A 17,923-nucleotide genomic window follows, 5' to 3' on the forward strand; every position below is an offset into this window, starting at 1 on the left:
GCATCTCTGGCTGTTTGGGAGACTTGACTACCTCCCCAGGCCCCAATCATAGGTCCTTTGCTGGACTGACTGGAAGTCATTTACTGAGTGAGTAAGTCATTTACCAGAGAACTTGGGCAGGATCAATACTCACCCCGCCCACGTCCATCCACAGCTAGTATGCAGCCAGCCTTGTGAGTCATCTAGAGATCACCCATTGGAAAGTTGCTGTAGGACACAACCAAATAAAGAGCCCAGAATCCAGATTAAATCGGGGACAAAGGCAGAAATGCTCTCTCAGCTAGCCATACATAGGTACATAGTAGGATCCTCCAGTAGGACTGTTTTACAGCAGGCTGGCCCTGAACTCACTGTAACGTAGACTGGCCTTTCATCCTTAGGACAGCTGCTCTTGGCCTGGTCAGAGGTATCTCTAACTTTCTCTAAGCCTTCCTCATGCTCTCGAATGGGACTTGCCCTTCCTTAACGTCACGTTCGGTGTTTCATTACTCGTCATTGACGACCGTCCTACTCTCCTACGGGTTGCGGGCCCTTGGCTGACTGGATGTACTCTCGATCTTTTGGAGGCAGTGGCTAAAGAAATAAAGAATTAAGAAGAAAAAAGACTAGAGGAACACCAAAAAAGGCTGGAAATTGGAGGAGCACCCTGACTGACGGGACACAAGGAAGAGTATGGGGAAGAGCCAGCACTTCAGAGGGCTCTTGAGAAAGGGTTTGTATAGTTAAGAAGGAGAGTGCTTCAGGTAGAGGCCGAGAGCGCAAGGTAATTTGCTGGACTTGGGCGTTCCTGAATGAGAGTAGTAGAGGATTGGATTAAAAACTTGGCAAGGGCCAAGCCAGAGACAACGTGAGGAGCTCCCAACACCTGCCCAGAATCCCAGCACCTAGGACGAGTTCAGTGCTGGCATGGGACTTTCTGAGGCCCTGTCTCAAAAAAAGAAGAAAGAATAGAACTGTGTTTGGTAGGAAAACTGGTAACATTAACTGAGCAAAGGCCAGGATCAGAGCTCTCTAGAAAGGTAAAAGACAAGATCTGAGAGAACACAGGCTTCAGTGAGTCCCTCGGAGTTCAATGTAGAACCTAACAGAAGGAGGGAGTAGAGCTGCCAGAGAAGCAGCAGGTTGGGAGAGGCTGGAAAGTGGGCTTGAGCATAAATGCAGGTCTGGCCCCTCCCAGTGGGGAGTACCTGCTGTGTCCGTTCTGCTGCGCAGGGAAACTGTCCAGAAAAAGCAAAGAAAGAATGAATGACTTCTGCAAGGAGACCACCATGCAGCTTAGAGGTAGAGCGCACACTCACATGCCAGAGCCCCCAGTGTGGTCCCCATTGCTGCAGGTCAAAGGATGAGCTTGCATCAGACTAAGAATGATTGAACAATGTCTAGTTGTTATTAATGGACTTGCTTTCTAGCAGAATTCATCTGCTGAGCCAAGTTCACGCGATTGAGTATTCCAGACATTGTCTGTGGCTTGTAAGTCATCCGTTGATAGGCATTGAACAACCCAAAAAACGAGGAGTGGTGTTGGGCATGCAAGCACAGATCTTGCCCTGCTGGGGTCATCCTAGGATGGTGGGGAGCAGGGACAACAATAAACAAAGGGGTGGGGGGGATTGTACTGAAGGAAAACATGTTGGTAGGCTGAGTGAGGTCAGGTGATGAAAAGAACATTAAAGTCCCTAAGGAGGAGATAAAGACAGCCAGCTTTAATCTGTGACCAGGAAGGTAGGCTATGCAGAACAAAAGCTAAAAGCAGACATTGCTGAAGAGATTGAGAATATGAAACAGAATGACAGTGGGTGTTGGTGTCCAGACTCCATGTCTTCCCGCACAGATTCAGAGGCTTGTTCTCCCCAGAACAAGCCACTAAGTTTACTCAGGCACTTACAGCATTGCAGGCTTAGTTTTTTTGAAGAGCCAAGCCTTGTTCTCAATATCGAATTTTTGTTTTAACAGCACTAAAATGTCATTTAAAATACTCCAAGCTAGGGATATGCTCAGTTCTAGAGTAGCATGGTCAGGGCCAGACTCCTGCATGTCAAACATGCCTTGGTATAGGACCAATGGCTAAGTAAATCCGAGTGCTAGTCCCAGAATGCATACATGTGCATCCCTCCCGAGCCGGCGCTCCACTCATCCAGTGAACAGGAAGTGGCTTTGTGCAGCAGGTTGACCTGACTGCCTGGGAAGAGCTTCGGAGGACTGAGGTTCAAACAGGAGACTAACTGTGTAAGTTGAACACTGCTCTTCGTACCCAGGCCATGCTGCCACACTTGTAGATTCTCCAGAGCATCATCCTGCCTACGTGTGACTGGAGAATTCCAACCTACCATGTGGGCAAACTCATATAATGGATTTCCACACATTTACTTTGGACTGAGCTGCATACTGCATCCCATAATCACATCTTCACACACTTCCATGTGTACATGTAGTATTTCTCTTGATGACAAGTAGCCAGAACTGAGGAAGAAGGGCCTCCCTAATTAAGTCCTCCCATGCCCTGGCAGTGCTGCTGAACTGTTATTAGGCCCATGCAAGGCCACCCTCACATGTCTGACTGCAATAGGACACTGCCACAGTCCCTGGACCAAAAGCCTTAAGCAAGCCTCAGATCAGTGCACACCTAGTGAGTCCGAACGCTTTCCATCACACTTCCACTTTGCCTTTGGCTCTAAGTCCCTAGGGATTTGAGCATTCCACAGTGTGCTCTCCCGCCACCAGGACCCTCCTGCCCAGTCCTTGCTTGCCCCGCTTCTAGTATGTGCTGTGAGTGTTAGAGTTCCTCCCATTGGCAGTGGGGAGAATGAGCAGGGCAAACACCGGGCAGCTCTTCTGCCCAATTCGCCTCTGGGAGCAGAGGGAACCTGCACAGCTCAGCCCTGAGGCTCCGGGGTCCTGGGGCGTGGCCTTCTGCCTGATACCTGCAAAGGCTGGAAGAAGGCATTCAGTCTCCTAGAACTGAAATTACAGATGGTTGTGAGCTGTCATGTGGGTGCTGGGAATTGAACCTGGATGTTCTGGAAGAGCAGCCAGTGCTGTTAACTGCTGAGCCATCTCTTTGGCCCTTAATTAACATACTAGTTGCACAAAATAGTGACTTTAGCTGTAACATTTTTACATATGAATATATATTGTCACAATTTCTCATTCTCCCTTTTACTCACCTCCATACATCCCTCTCCCTGGCCCATAATAGTCTCTGTTTTAAGGTCATCTTATTTTTCTTTTCAAATGTAAAGATATGTCCTTTTAATCTAAAGTATATCCTGATTCCATCTCTGATTGGTTGGTTTCCATGCTGAGGATAGAACCCAGAGCCACCAGCATGCTAGACACTCTACCAATGAGCTAGCTAGTCCACAGACTCTAATACTTGTCTTTTGGGAATAAATTATTTTACTTAATATCATACCCATCCTTTTTTTTTCCCCTCTTTTTCTTTCTTTTTGGTCTTTCAAGACAGGGTTTCTCTGTTTAACATCCGTGTCTGTCCTAGTACTCACTCTGTAGACCAGATTGGCCTCGAACTCACAGAGATCTACCTGCCTCTGCCTCCCAAGTGCTGGGATTAAAGGTGTGCACCACCAAGCCCGGTGCCTATCCCTTTTCTTGCAAATGATAGGATCTCATTCATTTTCTTTATCCATTCATCTGTAGATAGGCACTTAAGCTGATTTTATAACGGCTATTGTGGGTAATACCGCAGTAGACAAGTGTTTGGGTTGATTGGATTCCTCTGGGTGTTGCCAGGAGTGGTATAACTGGATCATAGGGTAGGTCACTTAGTTTTTTTTTTTAGAAGCTTCCACACTGATGTCAAGTGGGATCATGTGTAAGGGCCCCTTTTCTCTTGCATCATTACCCAAACTTGCTGTTTATCACCATTCTGACTGGTGTGAAGTGGAACACCAGTGTGGTTTCGACTGCATTTCCCTGACAGCTAAAGATACAGTACCGTTTCCCCATCTTTATTGGCCATTTGTACTCCCTTGAGAAGTATCTCTTCAAGTCATTTGGGCATTTTAAAAGTCTGGTCCACCCACCACTCTTTTCGGTAAAGTATTTTGACTACCTTATGGTAGCTATTAGCCTGATAAGACAAAGAGCTGGCAGAACTTCAGTCAGGAGACTGGGTCCAGCATGAGAGTCACGCTCTTTCCTGTGCCTCTCTTTCATTATTTTGGAGTTAATGACTGTATCCCAGTGGTTGGAAAAGAGGCATGGTACCTGGTAAGAAATCAGTAAGTGTCCCGGAGGGTCCAGGGGAGGGAGAACAAGTGTACTCTTAGAGCCAAGGGAGAAGTGGGCATGTGACAGGTGACAGCATGGAGTACTTGGACCACAGTCACAGAATCAACAAAAAGATGTATACCCGACTGACATGACTTAGAGGCTGCAAAAGGAGAGTCATGTAAGCCCAGGAGTTCCAAGAGCAGTCTGGGAATATTCAGGACCTGTCTCAAAGGGGTGAGGAGAGACCCTTGTGAACCTCAGTATACCCCTACTTGTCATTCGTTTGAACTGTCCTCAGTGAAGACACCCCAGTTATTCACAGAGCAGTCAGGCTCCTCTGGGTTCTCGCATGCTCTCTGAAGGCCCTGGTATGAGGGATGATGCCAGGAGATGCCCTGCAGGACCTTAGCTTACATGTGCATGCACCAAGTCCTCAGCTTCCCTGGTACCTGATGTAAACAAAAGGCTACTTAACCTTAGAGAAGAAATGCTTTAGGGAATGGATGTTTCCCAATCCTTCAAAGGGGATGAGATCCAAGCTCTGCCCAACCTGACCTGAGAAGCCCTTCCAGGCTGGGAGAGAGCTGATCCTGCAAGTTGTCTGACTACCTGTGTGCTGTGGCACACCACTTGCCACACACATCCCAAATAAAAATACTTTTAAAAAGGGCTTGCTGATGGGAGCAGATGCAGAGACCCACAGCCAAACGTTAGACGGAGAGAGAACCTGAATCAGAGATATCCATAGGGCGCTCCCCTTGGAGCTCAGGGGAACCCCTCAAAAGGTGGGGAGGAAGAATTGTAAGAGCCAGAAGGGTTGAGGATATCAGAAGAACACAGCCCTCAGGTCTCACAGAGGCTGAAGTGATGACAGGGCCTGCATGGGTCTGTGCTAGGTCCTCTGCGTGCATGTTATGACTGTTAGCTTGGTGGTCTTGTGGGACTCCTGACAGTGGGAAGAGGGCCATCTCTGATTTTCCTCTGCTTTTGAGACCCTTTTCCTCATATTGGCTTGCCTTGACTAGCCTTGATATGAGGCTTTGTGCCTAGTTTTACTGTAACTCGTTATGACATATTACGCTGATGTCCCTGGGAAGCCTTTTCCCAAGGGAACCAAAGAGTTGATGGAGGGGGTGGGGACTGGAGGAAAAGGAAATTGCCTTCAGATGTGTTGAAAAATAAATAACTAAGAAAATAAAATTTAAAAAGAGTACTTAATTCCCCGTAGCTGCAACCATGCACCCACTTCCCTTGGCCTCTCACAGACTAGGCATCAGCTGAGGAAGCCTGTATCTCGTTTGTTTTGAGACGGAACCTCACATGTAGCCCTGGCTGGCCTGGAATGTGGGCTGGTATCAAACACAGAAGAAAGATCCACCTTCCTTTGCATCCCAAGTGCTGGAATAAAAGATGTATGCTACCATGTCGGCCTGAAGCTTTGTTTTCCACCCTTAACTCTTTCTGTCCCAGTGGTGAAGCTCCGGCCGGCCACATAAACAGTGTTGGCAGTCCAGTCCAAGAGCTCAGGAGTCATTTGGGGTCTTAAAAGGAGTCTGCCAGTTTCTCTGTTGTGTGGGAAAGAGCAGGCAGCATATGCCGTCACCCTTGTCATGCTCACACATTAGGGCTGAGCTCACAGCACAGGAAAGCCAGTACAGCCAGCCATGGAAGGCCACCTTGACAATGGCATGCAAGCCGATGTCACTCTTTTTTATGGGAAAACAGGTGGTCAACATCTGTGCCTGCTAAGACCACATCATAATTGCATGGGAGGAGGCTGGTGAGAGCTGCCCAAAGCTTCCGCTGAACCTCCCACTGCTCCGGCCGCTAACCACACTTAATAAAGTGTGTGAGCACCCCCTACTGTTCTCATCTGGAATTAACTGCAAGGTAGGAACCAAAGTCAAACTGAACTTTCTGTATTTGTCCATACAAAGTGTTTAAAATTCAATCCAAAACTTTCTGTTGAAGCACCTAATGAGCTTGTACAAACTGTTAACCACTTGAGATTTTTTTCAAAGTCCCTTAATAACAAAATGGAATTGTTTTGGTTTTTACTCCAGTTCCACAAATATCCTTGGTTCTTAGGTATTTCTATCCCTGCCCTCCCCTCTATGATCAACATGTAGATCTCTGGGAGCAAGAAACCCAGCAAAGGGGTTGCCCTAGGCGCAGTGGCACCCGACCTCTGCCCATCTGTTTCTAACCATCTTTCCAGGCAGGCCTGGCTCAAGGCAGAGCCACCTGCCTCATAGGCTCCATTCCCTTTGCAGAAGCATCTCACAAGGCCATGCTGTTTCCATAGAGGTTCAGGGCTCAGGGGAGGATGGTGAGGGGCAGGGGCTAGTCCTGAACTTCAAGATGGAACATGGTGTTCTGCTGCCCACAGCCAAGACCTCAAGGAAACATTTCTCCATCCACACTGCCCCAGGCAGGGTAGTAAGAGAAAGCAGATGGCTTGGCCCCTGAGAAAGGGAAATGCCCAGGGGCTCCTGGAGGTGGCCAAAAAAATGGGAATGGGAAAGGTTTGGAAATGGAGCCAAGTCAGCCCAGCTAGTGAAAGTTCCTTTTAACCTTTTCCATATGTGCCTCGGCCAGTGAATTTATTACCTGGCAAGAGAGTTCTAGCAATTTAGAGCTCCAGGTGGACAGAGCCTTGGCTCCAGAAAGGGGCAGGACTCTGCCATTTCCTGGGCAGCTATAGAACACCACCACCACCACCACCACCACCACCACCACCACCACCACCACCACCCGCCTCGCCGCCTTTACTGAGAAACGTTGAGCAGGGCGTTTTCAGGGCATCTCTGGGCCTGCTGCTGCTGCTGCTGCTGCTGCGTAATGGGAATGGTCGGTCCACTTAATGGCTGTGTGGAGAGTGAAGGAGGAGCTATGTACAAGGCCATCGGCACTTGTCCCTGGCTGTGCCTGCCATTTACACTGTTCAGCAGATAAGCTCAGACCTTGTCCATCTCTAGCACTCGGCAGAGCACACACAGAGACCCTAACCCCATCTGACAAGGGCAGGAGTGCAGAGGGGAGATAGTAAGGTCTCCATCCAAGAAGAGTCTGCTCTCCGGACTTAAGTCATTCCAAGTCTCCCCAGGGACCTTCAGTTCAAGGCTCTTTCCCACTGAGATGGAGGATAGTATTCTTCCACTTCTAAAAGGGTGGCCTCAGCAGTTAGCCCAGGAAATACTTCACACTGAAGATCTGAAGAGTTGGGTACAGTCAGCGAGATGGCACAGCCTTTAAGGGCAATTGCCACCAAGTCTGACAGTTTAACTTGTCCTCCGACTTCCTCAGATCAGCCTGAAAGCCTCTATCAAGTGCCTTCAGTTTCAATAGCAGTTGGCACCACGCTGAGTTCATGAACAAATTCTTTCCTCCTCTGCCATGGCTTATATCAATAGTTTGGTGTTTCATTTTGTTTTGCTTTAGGGGTTTCAAATAGATTTTTTTTTCCCCTAGACTAAATCTGTATGCCCGTGCTGTCTTGTAGACTGTCTAGCTATGACCCTCTAGGAGGGCCAAGGTGCACTCTCCTTGTGAACTGGCCTCTGAATGTACTTCTGTAGAGGGGATCTCTGCCATCCCTTGGAGGACCTTACTCATTGCCTCTAGCCCTGCACACCGTGTCCTTGGAGTTCTGGCTAGGCCAGGACTGAAGAATTCCCCTGTTGAGTTAAGCAGGACCATATGGAGGAGTGGAAAGCTGTCATGGAGAGGAGCTATTCTGGATCACGGGTGTGGCAGGGGAAGCTATGATAACCTCCACGGTGATGCTTAGGGAAAGCCTATGAGCTAAGAGGAAGGGAAAGTTGAGCTCACACCCCAGGAAAGCAGGCCCTCCTGCTGGAAGATGCTGAGACAATGGAGCAAACAGACGAGGGAGCCTGTCCACCTCCGCCTGGAAATACTGGCTTTTTAGGAAATGAAGGGGGCAAATGGAAAGGGCAGGCAGGGAGCATACAGCTGCAGACACGGGCTTATGGGACTAGAATGGAGAGGTGGGGAACAGGACCAGGCTCACTGAAACCCTGAATTAGGGGGTCTCCATTAAATTCTGTCTCCCCTGCAGGCCTACAAACCCAGCTGCCATCAGGGTCACATACACATCTGTTGGGGGGGGGGGGGGGATGGTCGAAGGTCATTCTGTGTGCAGCGAGGCTGCCTGCTTCTTATGTCCCTCGTCTCGGTCGTGAGCTCAAAGGAGTCATCTCAGGGCAGAGCTGGGCCATGGCTGTCACTGGTACTTGCTGGCAGTGGGTTTGTAAGCACCTATGCCCCACCCCTGCACCTGGAAGACTTGCTGTCCCTCTGTGGAAGAGCAGCTTGGTCCATTCTTTAGGCGAGTCCAAGATCTAAAACCAGGTGAGAACTAGACTATTCTTACTATGGATTTGGTCTCATCATTCCCAGTGGTATTAAGTAGCTTCCCAGACTCCCTTGCTGGTTGCCACCCAAAGGAACCCCACTCCAGTGGCCTGGCCTGAGATACCTGTTCATTCCAACCCCCACACAACATCCTCACTTGGCAAACTGAGGTGGTTACAAAGCTATTAACTATCAGTAACTGGACCCCTATTCTACTGGCCTAGAGCAAGCCCCAACTTAGAAAATGAGCCTCCTGGCTTAGAACGCTCAGGGGGCTTCATGGCTGGAAAAATAGTTCCCAGATGCTGGTCCACACCTCCCAGCTACCCTGAGGCAGTTTCTCTGGCATACAGGGGGAAAAAAAAAAGAGGGCCCCTAAATTGAAGACTTTTGTACTAAGAGTGTGAGCCATCTTTACTCTGTGTTAGTTTCCTTTCTTGGTGGAGCAGTGGTAGTATGTGAATACACCAAGAACATGCTGGAGGGGACATTTGTGTCAGCACCGTAGACAGTGTGGAGCTTCCAAGTGCAGGCCCTGGAGCTGCATTACCAGTGTTCAGATCCGTGTCCTCTTCCCTCTCAGTGTGGGCTTTGGGAAGGTCATCTAAAGTCCTGGTCCCCTGGAGTTCTCTGTTGTGAGGACTCAGCGATATTCCATACTTAGACCACTTAGAACAGTTAAGAGGCCAGCACGGCGGCACACACTTGGAATCCCGGCACTTGTGAGTCAGAGGCGGGAGCACTGGAGTGCCAGGGCAGGTCCATAGCAAGACGCCAGCCCAAAGAAGAGAAAGGAAAAACTTCGAGCAGCTGCCATTTTTCATCACCTTCCGGATTCTCCTGTCATTTTACGACCCCAAGAAAACCCACTGCCTAAGGTTCACCTGTTGGGAGAACCCGTTTCCTTTACATGTAGTTGCGGGTGGACAACACAGACTCCACGCATTATTTAGTCATGTGGCATAGACTTAGGATCCATAGGTACCTAGTATGTTGCTTCGGAGAAGGTGCCCTGTGCCACTCAGGCTTCCTGACATAATCTGATAGATAAGAGTCCCTCCTCAGCATACCGCATTCCATGTGCCCCCCCCAATCTCTCCCGCTCTGTGTGTGTGTGTGTGTGTGTGTGTGTGTGTGTGTGTGTGTGTGTGTACGTGTGTGCATACAGTCCTCCAGAAGCCTGTTTGCTCCTAAGGAAATTGACGGTTTCAGAGACTTAGATTTTTTTCCTTATGCAACACAGCCAGCTCATTTGCAGACAGTAAAACATTGGCACAGACATGCCCATGTGTTGTAGGGGCCAAGGTGAGCTGTGACAGACACCTGTTGTGTCTCTCGGGACACTGCTTTACCCCTGCTTGCCACCTGGAGACATACCACCTGACATGAGGTCATGGCTAAGCCTGCGGGGTAAGGGCTCTCCAGATCCTGATGCCGAGTGTCAGTGGGTCCTGCCTGCAGAGGGCTGACTCGAGAAAGGCTTTGTGCTGAGGCCCATGCATGCTAACCCTGAGACAGGAGCCCACTCTACTGCACGGAAAGGGTGACTAGAAATTAAAGTCACAGTAGCGCACGCCTTTAATCCCAGCACTCGGGAGGCAGAGGCAGGCAGAGCTCTGTGAGTTGGAGGCCAGCCTGGTCTACAAAGTGAGTTTTGGACAACCAGAGCTATTACACAGAAAAACCCTGTCTCTGACAACCAAAAAAAGAACCCAGAAGGCCCAACCAGGGGTCGAGAATCAACCAAGCCGGGCTCATAGGAGCTCACAGAGACTAAGGCAACAGTCACAGAGCCTGCATGGGTCTGTACTAGGTTCTCTGCATATGTTATGGTTGGGTAGCTTGGTGTTCTTGTGGGACTCCTGACAGTGGGAATGGGGGTGTCTCTGACTCTTTCAGCTACTTTGGGACCCTTTCCTCCTATTGGGTTGCCTCATCCAGCCTTATTGTGCCGTGTTCGGTTGACGTCCCTGGGAGGCCTGCTCTTTTCTAAAGAGAAGGGAGGAGTAGATCTGGGGGAGAGAGGAGGAGGGGTGGACGCTCGGAGGAGTGGAGGGAAGGGCAATTGCAGTCAGAAGGTAATGTATGAGAGAAGAAAGTTTTTGAAGTTATAATGAAAGGAAGACAGACAGACAGACAGACAGACAGACTGAAAGGCCCAATCTGGCCCCACCGGGTGAGGGGCTGTCACTCCTGTGACAGCGCAACATTGCCACCATGTGGACAGAAACCTGAATGACCGCTTTGCAGCCAGTCCTGCCCAGTGGCTCTGAACCTGGAGTCCCACACCTCCAGGATTTGAAACCTTCCCTAACCCATTTCATGGTGTCTCCTGCAGAACCTTGGTAGAGGCAGCAGTCCTTGTAGATGCTACACCCAGGACCTGAGTTTGTTCATTAAGTTTCTAAGGTTTTGATAAGTGACTAAAATAAACCAAGATGCAAGGCAGTTTGGGAGGACCAGAAAATGAATGGCTTGAGATTTCCAACATTAGATGGTCAGCCAGGGGGAAGACTCCATGCTGTGTGCTGAGCTAGTGAGGCAGTCATAATGCTGAGCTGTCTCCAGCAAGCCCAGCTGCACACGGGTTATCTGTGACCAGGGAGGCTCCTTGCCTTGCTCTGCTGCCTCCTCCTGGTCCTTTCAGTGACCCTCCAGCACTGGATCTGCCATGGGGCAGAAGCTAGGAGGCTAGGTGTTACACACAGCATCTCACCTTCCAGCCCCCCCCCCCGTCTCCCCCACTATCCTTTAACTCCATGTCAGGCTGCCCACAAAATGGCACAGGATGCAAGGCTAGTTACAGAATCCATGGAGCAAAATAAAATACATAGATCCTCGTTTAAAGGCAAGGGTGATGCATAGAACCTAGTGCAGGGCCCTTTTGAGCATGGAGCTCAGCACTGTGCAGGCACAGGGGAGATAGCCCTGCCTAGCTGCCTGGGGTGGAAGAAAGGGCTCTCTCACTTTCAGCACCCCCACTGCAGCCTGCAACGGCAGTAAGTGGTCTCAATGCATTATTCATCCCATGCCCTGCACAGTGGACCTGGCCACAGCTATTACAGCCTGTCCTAATTAAATTGAATTTTCTGTCCCGTGCTTGGAGCTGAGTTTGTGAATTGAAAATGCAAATGTGTGCAAAACAGTCTTGGCCAGGAGTCCCTGCAGCCTGCCTCAGTAAAGCTAAGATGAATCAATACCCAAACCCATTGCAGAGCTGTGTAGCCAAGTGCTCCACAGAGCAGTGGCACCTCTGTGTCCCCTGGCTCTTCGATGGTACTAGTGATTTGTCTCTGTCGGTGGGTCTCAGTCACATGGCACACATTTACCCACTGAACTGTATCGCCAGCCCTCATAATCATTTTTGGAGGCATCAACATTTGCTTGATTTCTTAGGAATTAAATGTCATTCCAAGTAGGTTTTCAGGATTCTGCCAGCACTGTGGGATCAAGAACACCCCCACCAGATCTTGCTCGGGATGCCATATGGAGCCCTCTGTGGCCATTAGTCATGGCAACCTCAGGGTAACATGAACCCCTGCTAACCGTGCTTCTCCAGCTCCAAATCATGGTGGTCCCTCAGAAGGCCTCCGGAGTGGACCACTGCTGCCTGCCCTTCCAGAATGAGGTCTCAGAAGCTCTGTGTCAGGGGTGGGAAGCTATACCTATGAACTCCCCAAGATCTCAAAGCTCCTGTACAAGGACCATCCTTGGAGAGCTCCCCCCCCCATTCTCCCCCCATGCCTAGTCTCCACCCCCAGAGGCCTGGAGAGGGAGGGGGTGGCCCCAAAGGATAACTAGTTCCCAGGTAGAAAATAGTGAGTGAGATGCCTAATTCTCCTAGAACAGTGGGGCTAGAGACAGCGAAGTCAGGTCAAAAAGCTTTTCCCAAGAACTTTCCAGCAGGCATCCCTGCCTGTGTGTTTGCCGCCAGGGAATGAATGAGTCCCTCCCCGAAAACCACACATGTGTGAGCTGTCTATGCACACACACGTGTGGAATCAGCCCACACAGGTGCCCTGGAACTCCTCACTTAACGGAGAGCATGGCTCAATCCTCCTGTCCCATACCACTAGGAAGGAGCAACCATGTCAGAGAAAAGGAAGACTATTTACTTGGTGAGTCTTCCTGGAAAGTACTCGGGTGAAAAATCAGAGACCGCACAAACACCACCTGAACAGCCAGATGATAACAAAAATGGCCAGGAGCAAAGTCCGACGGTTAGCAGCACCGTCCAGGAGCTTGAGAAGTATGAGCTGGGGCAGACGACAAGCAAAGCCCTCTTCCCTTGTGACACTAGCTCAGTCACTGCCAAGTCTACCGGGGGCCACCCCTTCTCCCCAAGCCTCAGCCCATACAGGGCTCCAGGAAAGCACTAAGGGCCTTTCGAGGGATCTCCAACCTCTCCTGGGCCATGGTGGCACACCCCTTTAATCTCAGCACTCGGATCTCTGTGAGTCTGAGAATAGCCTGCTCTATAAAGCAAGTTCCAGGACAGCCAGGACTGCTACACAGAGAAGCCCTGTCTTAGAAGAGAGAGAGAGAGAGAGAGAGAGAGAGAGAGAGAGAGAGAGAGAGAAGAAAGCAAGCTCTCCAGTCTCTCCTCAGATCTACAGTACTACCTCCCTGGGCCACTCCAAATAAGGAGAGAACATTTTATAAAGTCAAAAGAGGCATGGCCAGGAGGTGGAGGTACATATCTTCAATGCAGCAGCAGCCCTCCAACTGGGACCCATCCACCCCACCCACGCCGACAGCCAGTCCATGCACACCCCATGTGTGCATGTATGCACACACACGGCATTTATGACCACCTGTGCACTGAATGCAGACCCACAACACTTTGCACCTCATCTTCCTCTGACAGGTCACCACCACCCATCCCCCACCCCAACCACAGTGCCCTCTCTCCACAAGATGCCTCTCTCCCAAACTCCCTCCTGACCCATCTACTGACTGTTGCAGTCAAGGAAACAGGTCTCGGCTTCTAAGTGAGCACCTGTTATAACCAAGGACAGAAATAACCTCTGGCCTAGGGAAGACGAGGCACAGCGGTCCGCACCCAGTATGGCACCAGAGTCTATGCTAAGGGAAATTCCGTTCCAGTTCAGTGCAAAGGGGACTATTCACAGAAGCGGAGCGGGAAGGACAGTCCACTATGGCAAGAAAAACAAGTTACCTAAAAAGAAATAAAATGTTTTACTCACAAATACCCACCCCTGGAGCCAGCAAAAGAATTCCAACCTTAGGTGGCACTGTGTTCCAGGGTCTCTGCGGCTTCCTGAAAAGAGTGACCCTAGGGGACTCCAATCCCTCCACCCACAGAGCTCCCAGGAGCTCAATGATAGTCGCCCCTTAGAGTCAGGAAGCAGGTCTCCGGGAAAGGGTCAGCTTCACCCAGCTCAGGACAAGAGGGGAAGGCTGTCATCAAATCCTTGCCCCCAGCCTGGCCACTGGCACAGAAGTTCTCTGCCCAACTCCTGGCCCCCGCTTTGGAAGCCGAGGGAAGTCCTGAGGATGCAGCTCACAGTCTGGGTTGTGAGGAAGAGGCCACAGTATAAACGTCCTCAGTGGCCCTGGCCTGTCTCCAGGTGTGCGTGTGGGGGCATCCCTGTGGGCGTTCATGGCAGATCATCCATGTTTCTACACTCCAGTCTGATCTTTGATCCAGTCCCGAAGTACAGGGAGCCTTGTGTACACGCCTGGCTTGTTCCTCTGAGCGCAGCCTTCACCCCAGCTCACCACACCAGCCTGGAAGATTCGCCCATCTGTCTCCACGCTGGACAAGGGGCCACCAGAGTCACCCTGAGCAAAAACAAATCCTATGCATGAGGCCCTTACCTAAACTCTCAAGAGCTGCCTCTATCTAGCCGGCCTCTCCCATGCCCAGCTGACCCCTCAGCTTGCCCTCTCTTGACTCCTGCGCTCCCCGCCCCCCAGGCTTTCCCCAGCCCCACCTCTCCCTAGCTCCAGCCTAGTTAGGCCACTCCCCTCCCCTTCCCCTGCCCTGCCTCTTTCCCAGCACCCTCTGCATGGCCCTTCCCCTCCCTGGCCCTGCCTTTCTAGGTCCCTCCTCCTCCAGCTCTGCCTCTCCCCTGCAAGCCCACGCACCTGGCAGGAGTCCACACCCCCGCTGAGGAAACCCACACACATCATCCGTGGGGTGATCTGCTGCGGCATGAGGCCCTCACAGGTGGTCTGGTTGATGACACGGATCTCACCCTTCTGCAGGATCAGTGCTCCGGTGCCTGGGAAGACAGTAAGCCAGGGTAGACTGAGGCGGGCAGCTCCTGGGGGAAGCCACTGTGCACGGGGAAAACGGAGATGTTCCCCACTGGTCAAGTCTATAAACACTGCTTGGAAATAGCCCAAGTGCCTGCAGCAGGCAGATAGATAGGCAGGTAGCTGATAGCAGACAGAAGGATATCGGGCAGCCAGAGAAAGTAACAGACACTGTTGCTGTGTCAGGCCAGATAGGCACCAAGGTAAGGCATGGGTAGAAAGCGGGAACACCAAAAAATGCCACCAAATGCCACTGTGACTCTGTCTGTAAGGGAGCCCTCTAAGTCAGGGTTTTACTTTCTGTATGAATGTTCACCGATGTACTGTACCGATCCAATGGAGTTTGTCAATCTAAAGTTTCCCTACAAACTGCTTGCCCTCCCCAGGGCACAGGGACCCACAATGGGGAATGTTGCAGGCCCAGCTCAAAGGCTTGTCCAAGTCGAAAGTAGCGCCCACACCTCAGTTCACACTCACTGAGCACGCTTTTGCAGGTCAATAGCCAGTTAATAGATCAGTGGCTGGCCACCAGGTTGCTCAGTGGCGAAGTCGGACCTTCAGTGAAGAACCCAGCCTGCAAATTCTACACTTCTTACCAGGAGCCTCCTTTTCCTTTCCACCCCGGAACAGCTTCATCCTGACAGGCACCAGGAAGCTGAGTAATCTACCAGCCCTGAAGCCAGGATGAACTCTGTGCAGTCAAGGCTAGACACCAACAGGCTGCAAGTGTGCAAGCACCATCATGGCCTTGTGGGAAGGCCTGAGGCTCTCTGCAGGTCCTTGCCTGGCTTGAAGCTCACCTCCTTCTTGGGTGTGCCCCCAGCCTGTAACCCAGATGGCCTTGCCAGCGGGGAAGACATGGGTGGTATCAGGCAGGCAGATAGGTCGCACAACAGTGCTGTACTCCGCCGGCTTCTCGAGCTCCAGCAACGCGATGTCATAGTCGAAGGTAAAGTCATTGAAGGAAGGGTGGGTGATGATGCGTTTGATCTTGTGCTCCTGCACCCCGGAGGAGCTGCGCTTGCTCTGGTCCAGCAGGCCCAGGAAGGCCGTCCACTTCGTGTGGTCTGAGTACCTGGGAAGACATAGAGGAGGGAGACTGTGGGTGGGTATGAACGCAGAGGCGGCACTCTGAGTTCTCCGACTCAGAAGGCTACCCATCATGAACACAGCCTTGAGCAGCCGCCGAGGACCAGGAGCCAGAGGGAAGCTCTCTCACTCGGGCTTCACCCTAAACAGAGACTTTAGTAAGCACAGTAAGAGGTGTTGGATTTCCCCCTGGAGCTGGCGTTATAGGCAGCTGTGACACACCCGATTTGGATGCTGGAAGTTGAACTCCGGCCTTCTAGAAGATCAGATCATTCTCTTAACCACTGAGCCATCTCTCCAGGTCAAGGCCTGCCTCTTTCTAATGTGGCCTCCCATTCATTCTTTACTCCAACGATGTAGTCATCCGCCGATTTATTTATTCAATCATTGGACATCTATGACATTCCAAGAACAGCCCTGGGGCCAACGTCAACTTCAGAGTGTACTTGGGGTGAGAGAGGTGAAAACCATTTACAGCATGCCCCAGAGGTCAGGGTGGCGACATTCACTGCTTGGGAGGTAGGAGGAAAAGAAGCAATCCTCGCCGGGCGCTGGTGGCGCACGCCTTTAATCCCAGCACTTGGGAGGCAGAGCCAGGCGGATCTCTGTGAGTTCGAGGCCAGCCTGGGCTACCAAGTGAGTTCCAGGAAAGGCGCAAAGCTACAGAGAAAACAAAAAAAAAAAAAAAGAAGAAGAAGCAATCCTCGAGCTCAACTACAGTTTTGCCAGCCAAAGCCTGCAGAGTGGGGGTTTGGGGGGGACGACAAGATGTGAGGCACAAAGGGAAAGTTCTGGAAGCGAAACTGAATATAGAAATGGGCCAAGGTCAGGGCGCTTCATCCTGAGAGCCCAGCCTTCCTGGACAAGACTCTCTTTCCCCGGGGGTCTGAGCCAGCTGGCCCCGCAGACGAACACCTACACCCACCTTCTACCACTCAGCTCAGAGCCTCCTGCTCTTAAAGGCATTCTCCGGTCACTGGGCCTCTCAAGAGATCTGAACATACCCCGGGCCCAGGGTAGCCCACACCTGTTTCTAGCACAGCTTACACAGCATGTGCGCGCCTGTACATGTGAGTGCACACAAGCATGTTTGCATAATATTTTGCCCTCTATCCTAGCAAGTCTGTGAAATACATGGACCAAGTCTTACACTTATTTCCCAAATATCAATACTAACAATGGATGCTGACGATATTAGTTCTTTTTTTTTTTTTGAGACAGGGTCTCATGTATTCCAGGCTGGCCTGGAACTTGAACTCACTGTGTAACCAAACATGACCTTGAATTTAAGATACTCCTGCCTCACCAGGTGTTGGTGGCGCATGCCTTTAATTCCAGCACTTGGGAGGCAGAGACAAGCAGATCTCTCTGAGTTCCAGCCTGGTCTACAGAGTGAGTTCCAGGACGAGCCAGGGTTACACAGATAAACCCTGCCTCAAAAAAAAAAAAAAAGTCCTCACACCAAACCAGAGAGAGAAGAGTGTACAGGGTGAGGCTTTGGATTAACACTCCCCTCCAGTGCCACTGTCCCCATCACCCACACCATGCATGTAGGGCTGGCCTCCCAACATCTGTGCCCTGCTTCCTGCTGGGAGTCTCCTCTCTGCAACAGGTGGTCACAGCAGCAGAGGTCACGTGCCCCTGAGCTACCTATTACAGAAGAGGATGCAGCTGACAGGAAGTGAGACCTTCCTTCTAAGGATGGGCAATTCTTCGGAAATTTCTCTGTGTCTGCATCCTCTTGAGCCTTGTGGCCAATGGCTAGAAGTCCTGGGGTGGAGCAGGCTCCTGCTCAGATACAAACAGCCACAGCTTCCCGCCTGTCTACCTGTCTCCACTGCCCCTCTGACCACCTCATCCTGAGACACCAGTGTGAGCCCTCCCTGTGTGCTAGGTCCAGTGCTGGGCCACAAGTACTTTACCACCTTTAGCTCTCCCAACT

The 17,923-nt window shown here is 51.0% G+C and overlaps 1 protein-coding gene across 1 annotated transcript in view; it reads right to left on the reverse strand.

The window, feature by feature from the left end:
* Positions 1-13,790: 13,790 nt before the first annotated feature.
* Positions 13,791-17,923, reverse strand: part of St14 (ST14 transmembrane serine protease matriptase) — a 45,156-nt gene continuing 41,023 nt past the window's right edge. The window contains exons 17-19 of the mRNA XM_036193067.1: positions 15,693-15,967; positions 14,722-14,858; positions 13,791-14,415 (exon numbers count right to left, since the gene is read on the reverse strand). Coding sequence (XP_036048960.1) covers positions 14,254-14,415; positions 14,722-14,858; positions 15,693-15,967 — 574 coding nt within the window. The 3' untranslated portion in view covers positions 13,791-14,253. The remainder of the gene's footprint in view (positions 14,416-14,721; positions 14,859-15,692; positions 15,968-17,923) is intronic.

This window comes from Onychomys torridus, chromosome 7 (genome assembly GCF_903995425.1).
Source record: "Onychomys torridus chromosome 7, mOncTor1.1, whole genome shotgun sequence".
Classification (NCBI taxonomy): Eukaryota; Metazoa; Chordata; class Mammalia; order Rodentia; family Cricetidae; genus Onychomys; species Onychomys torridus.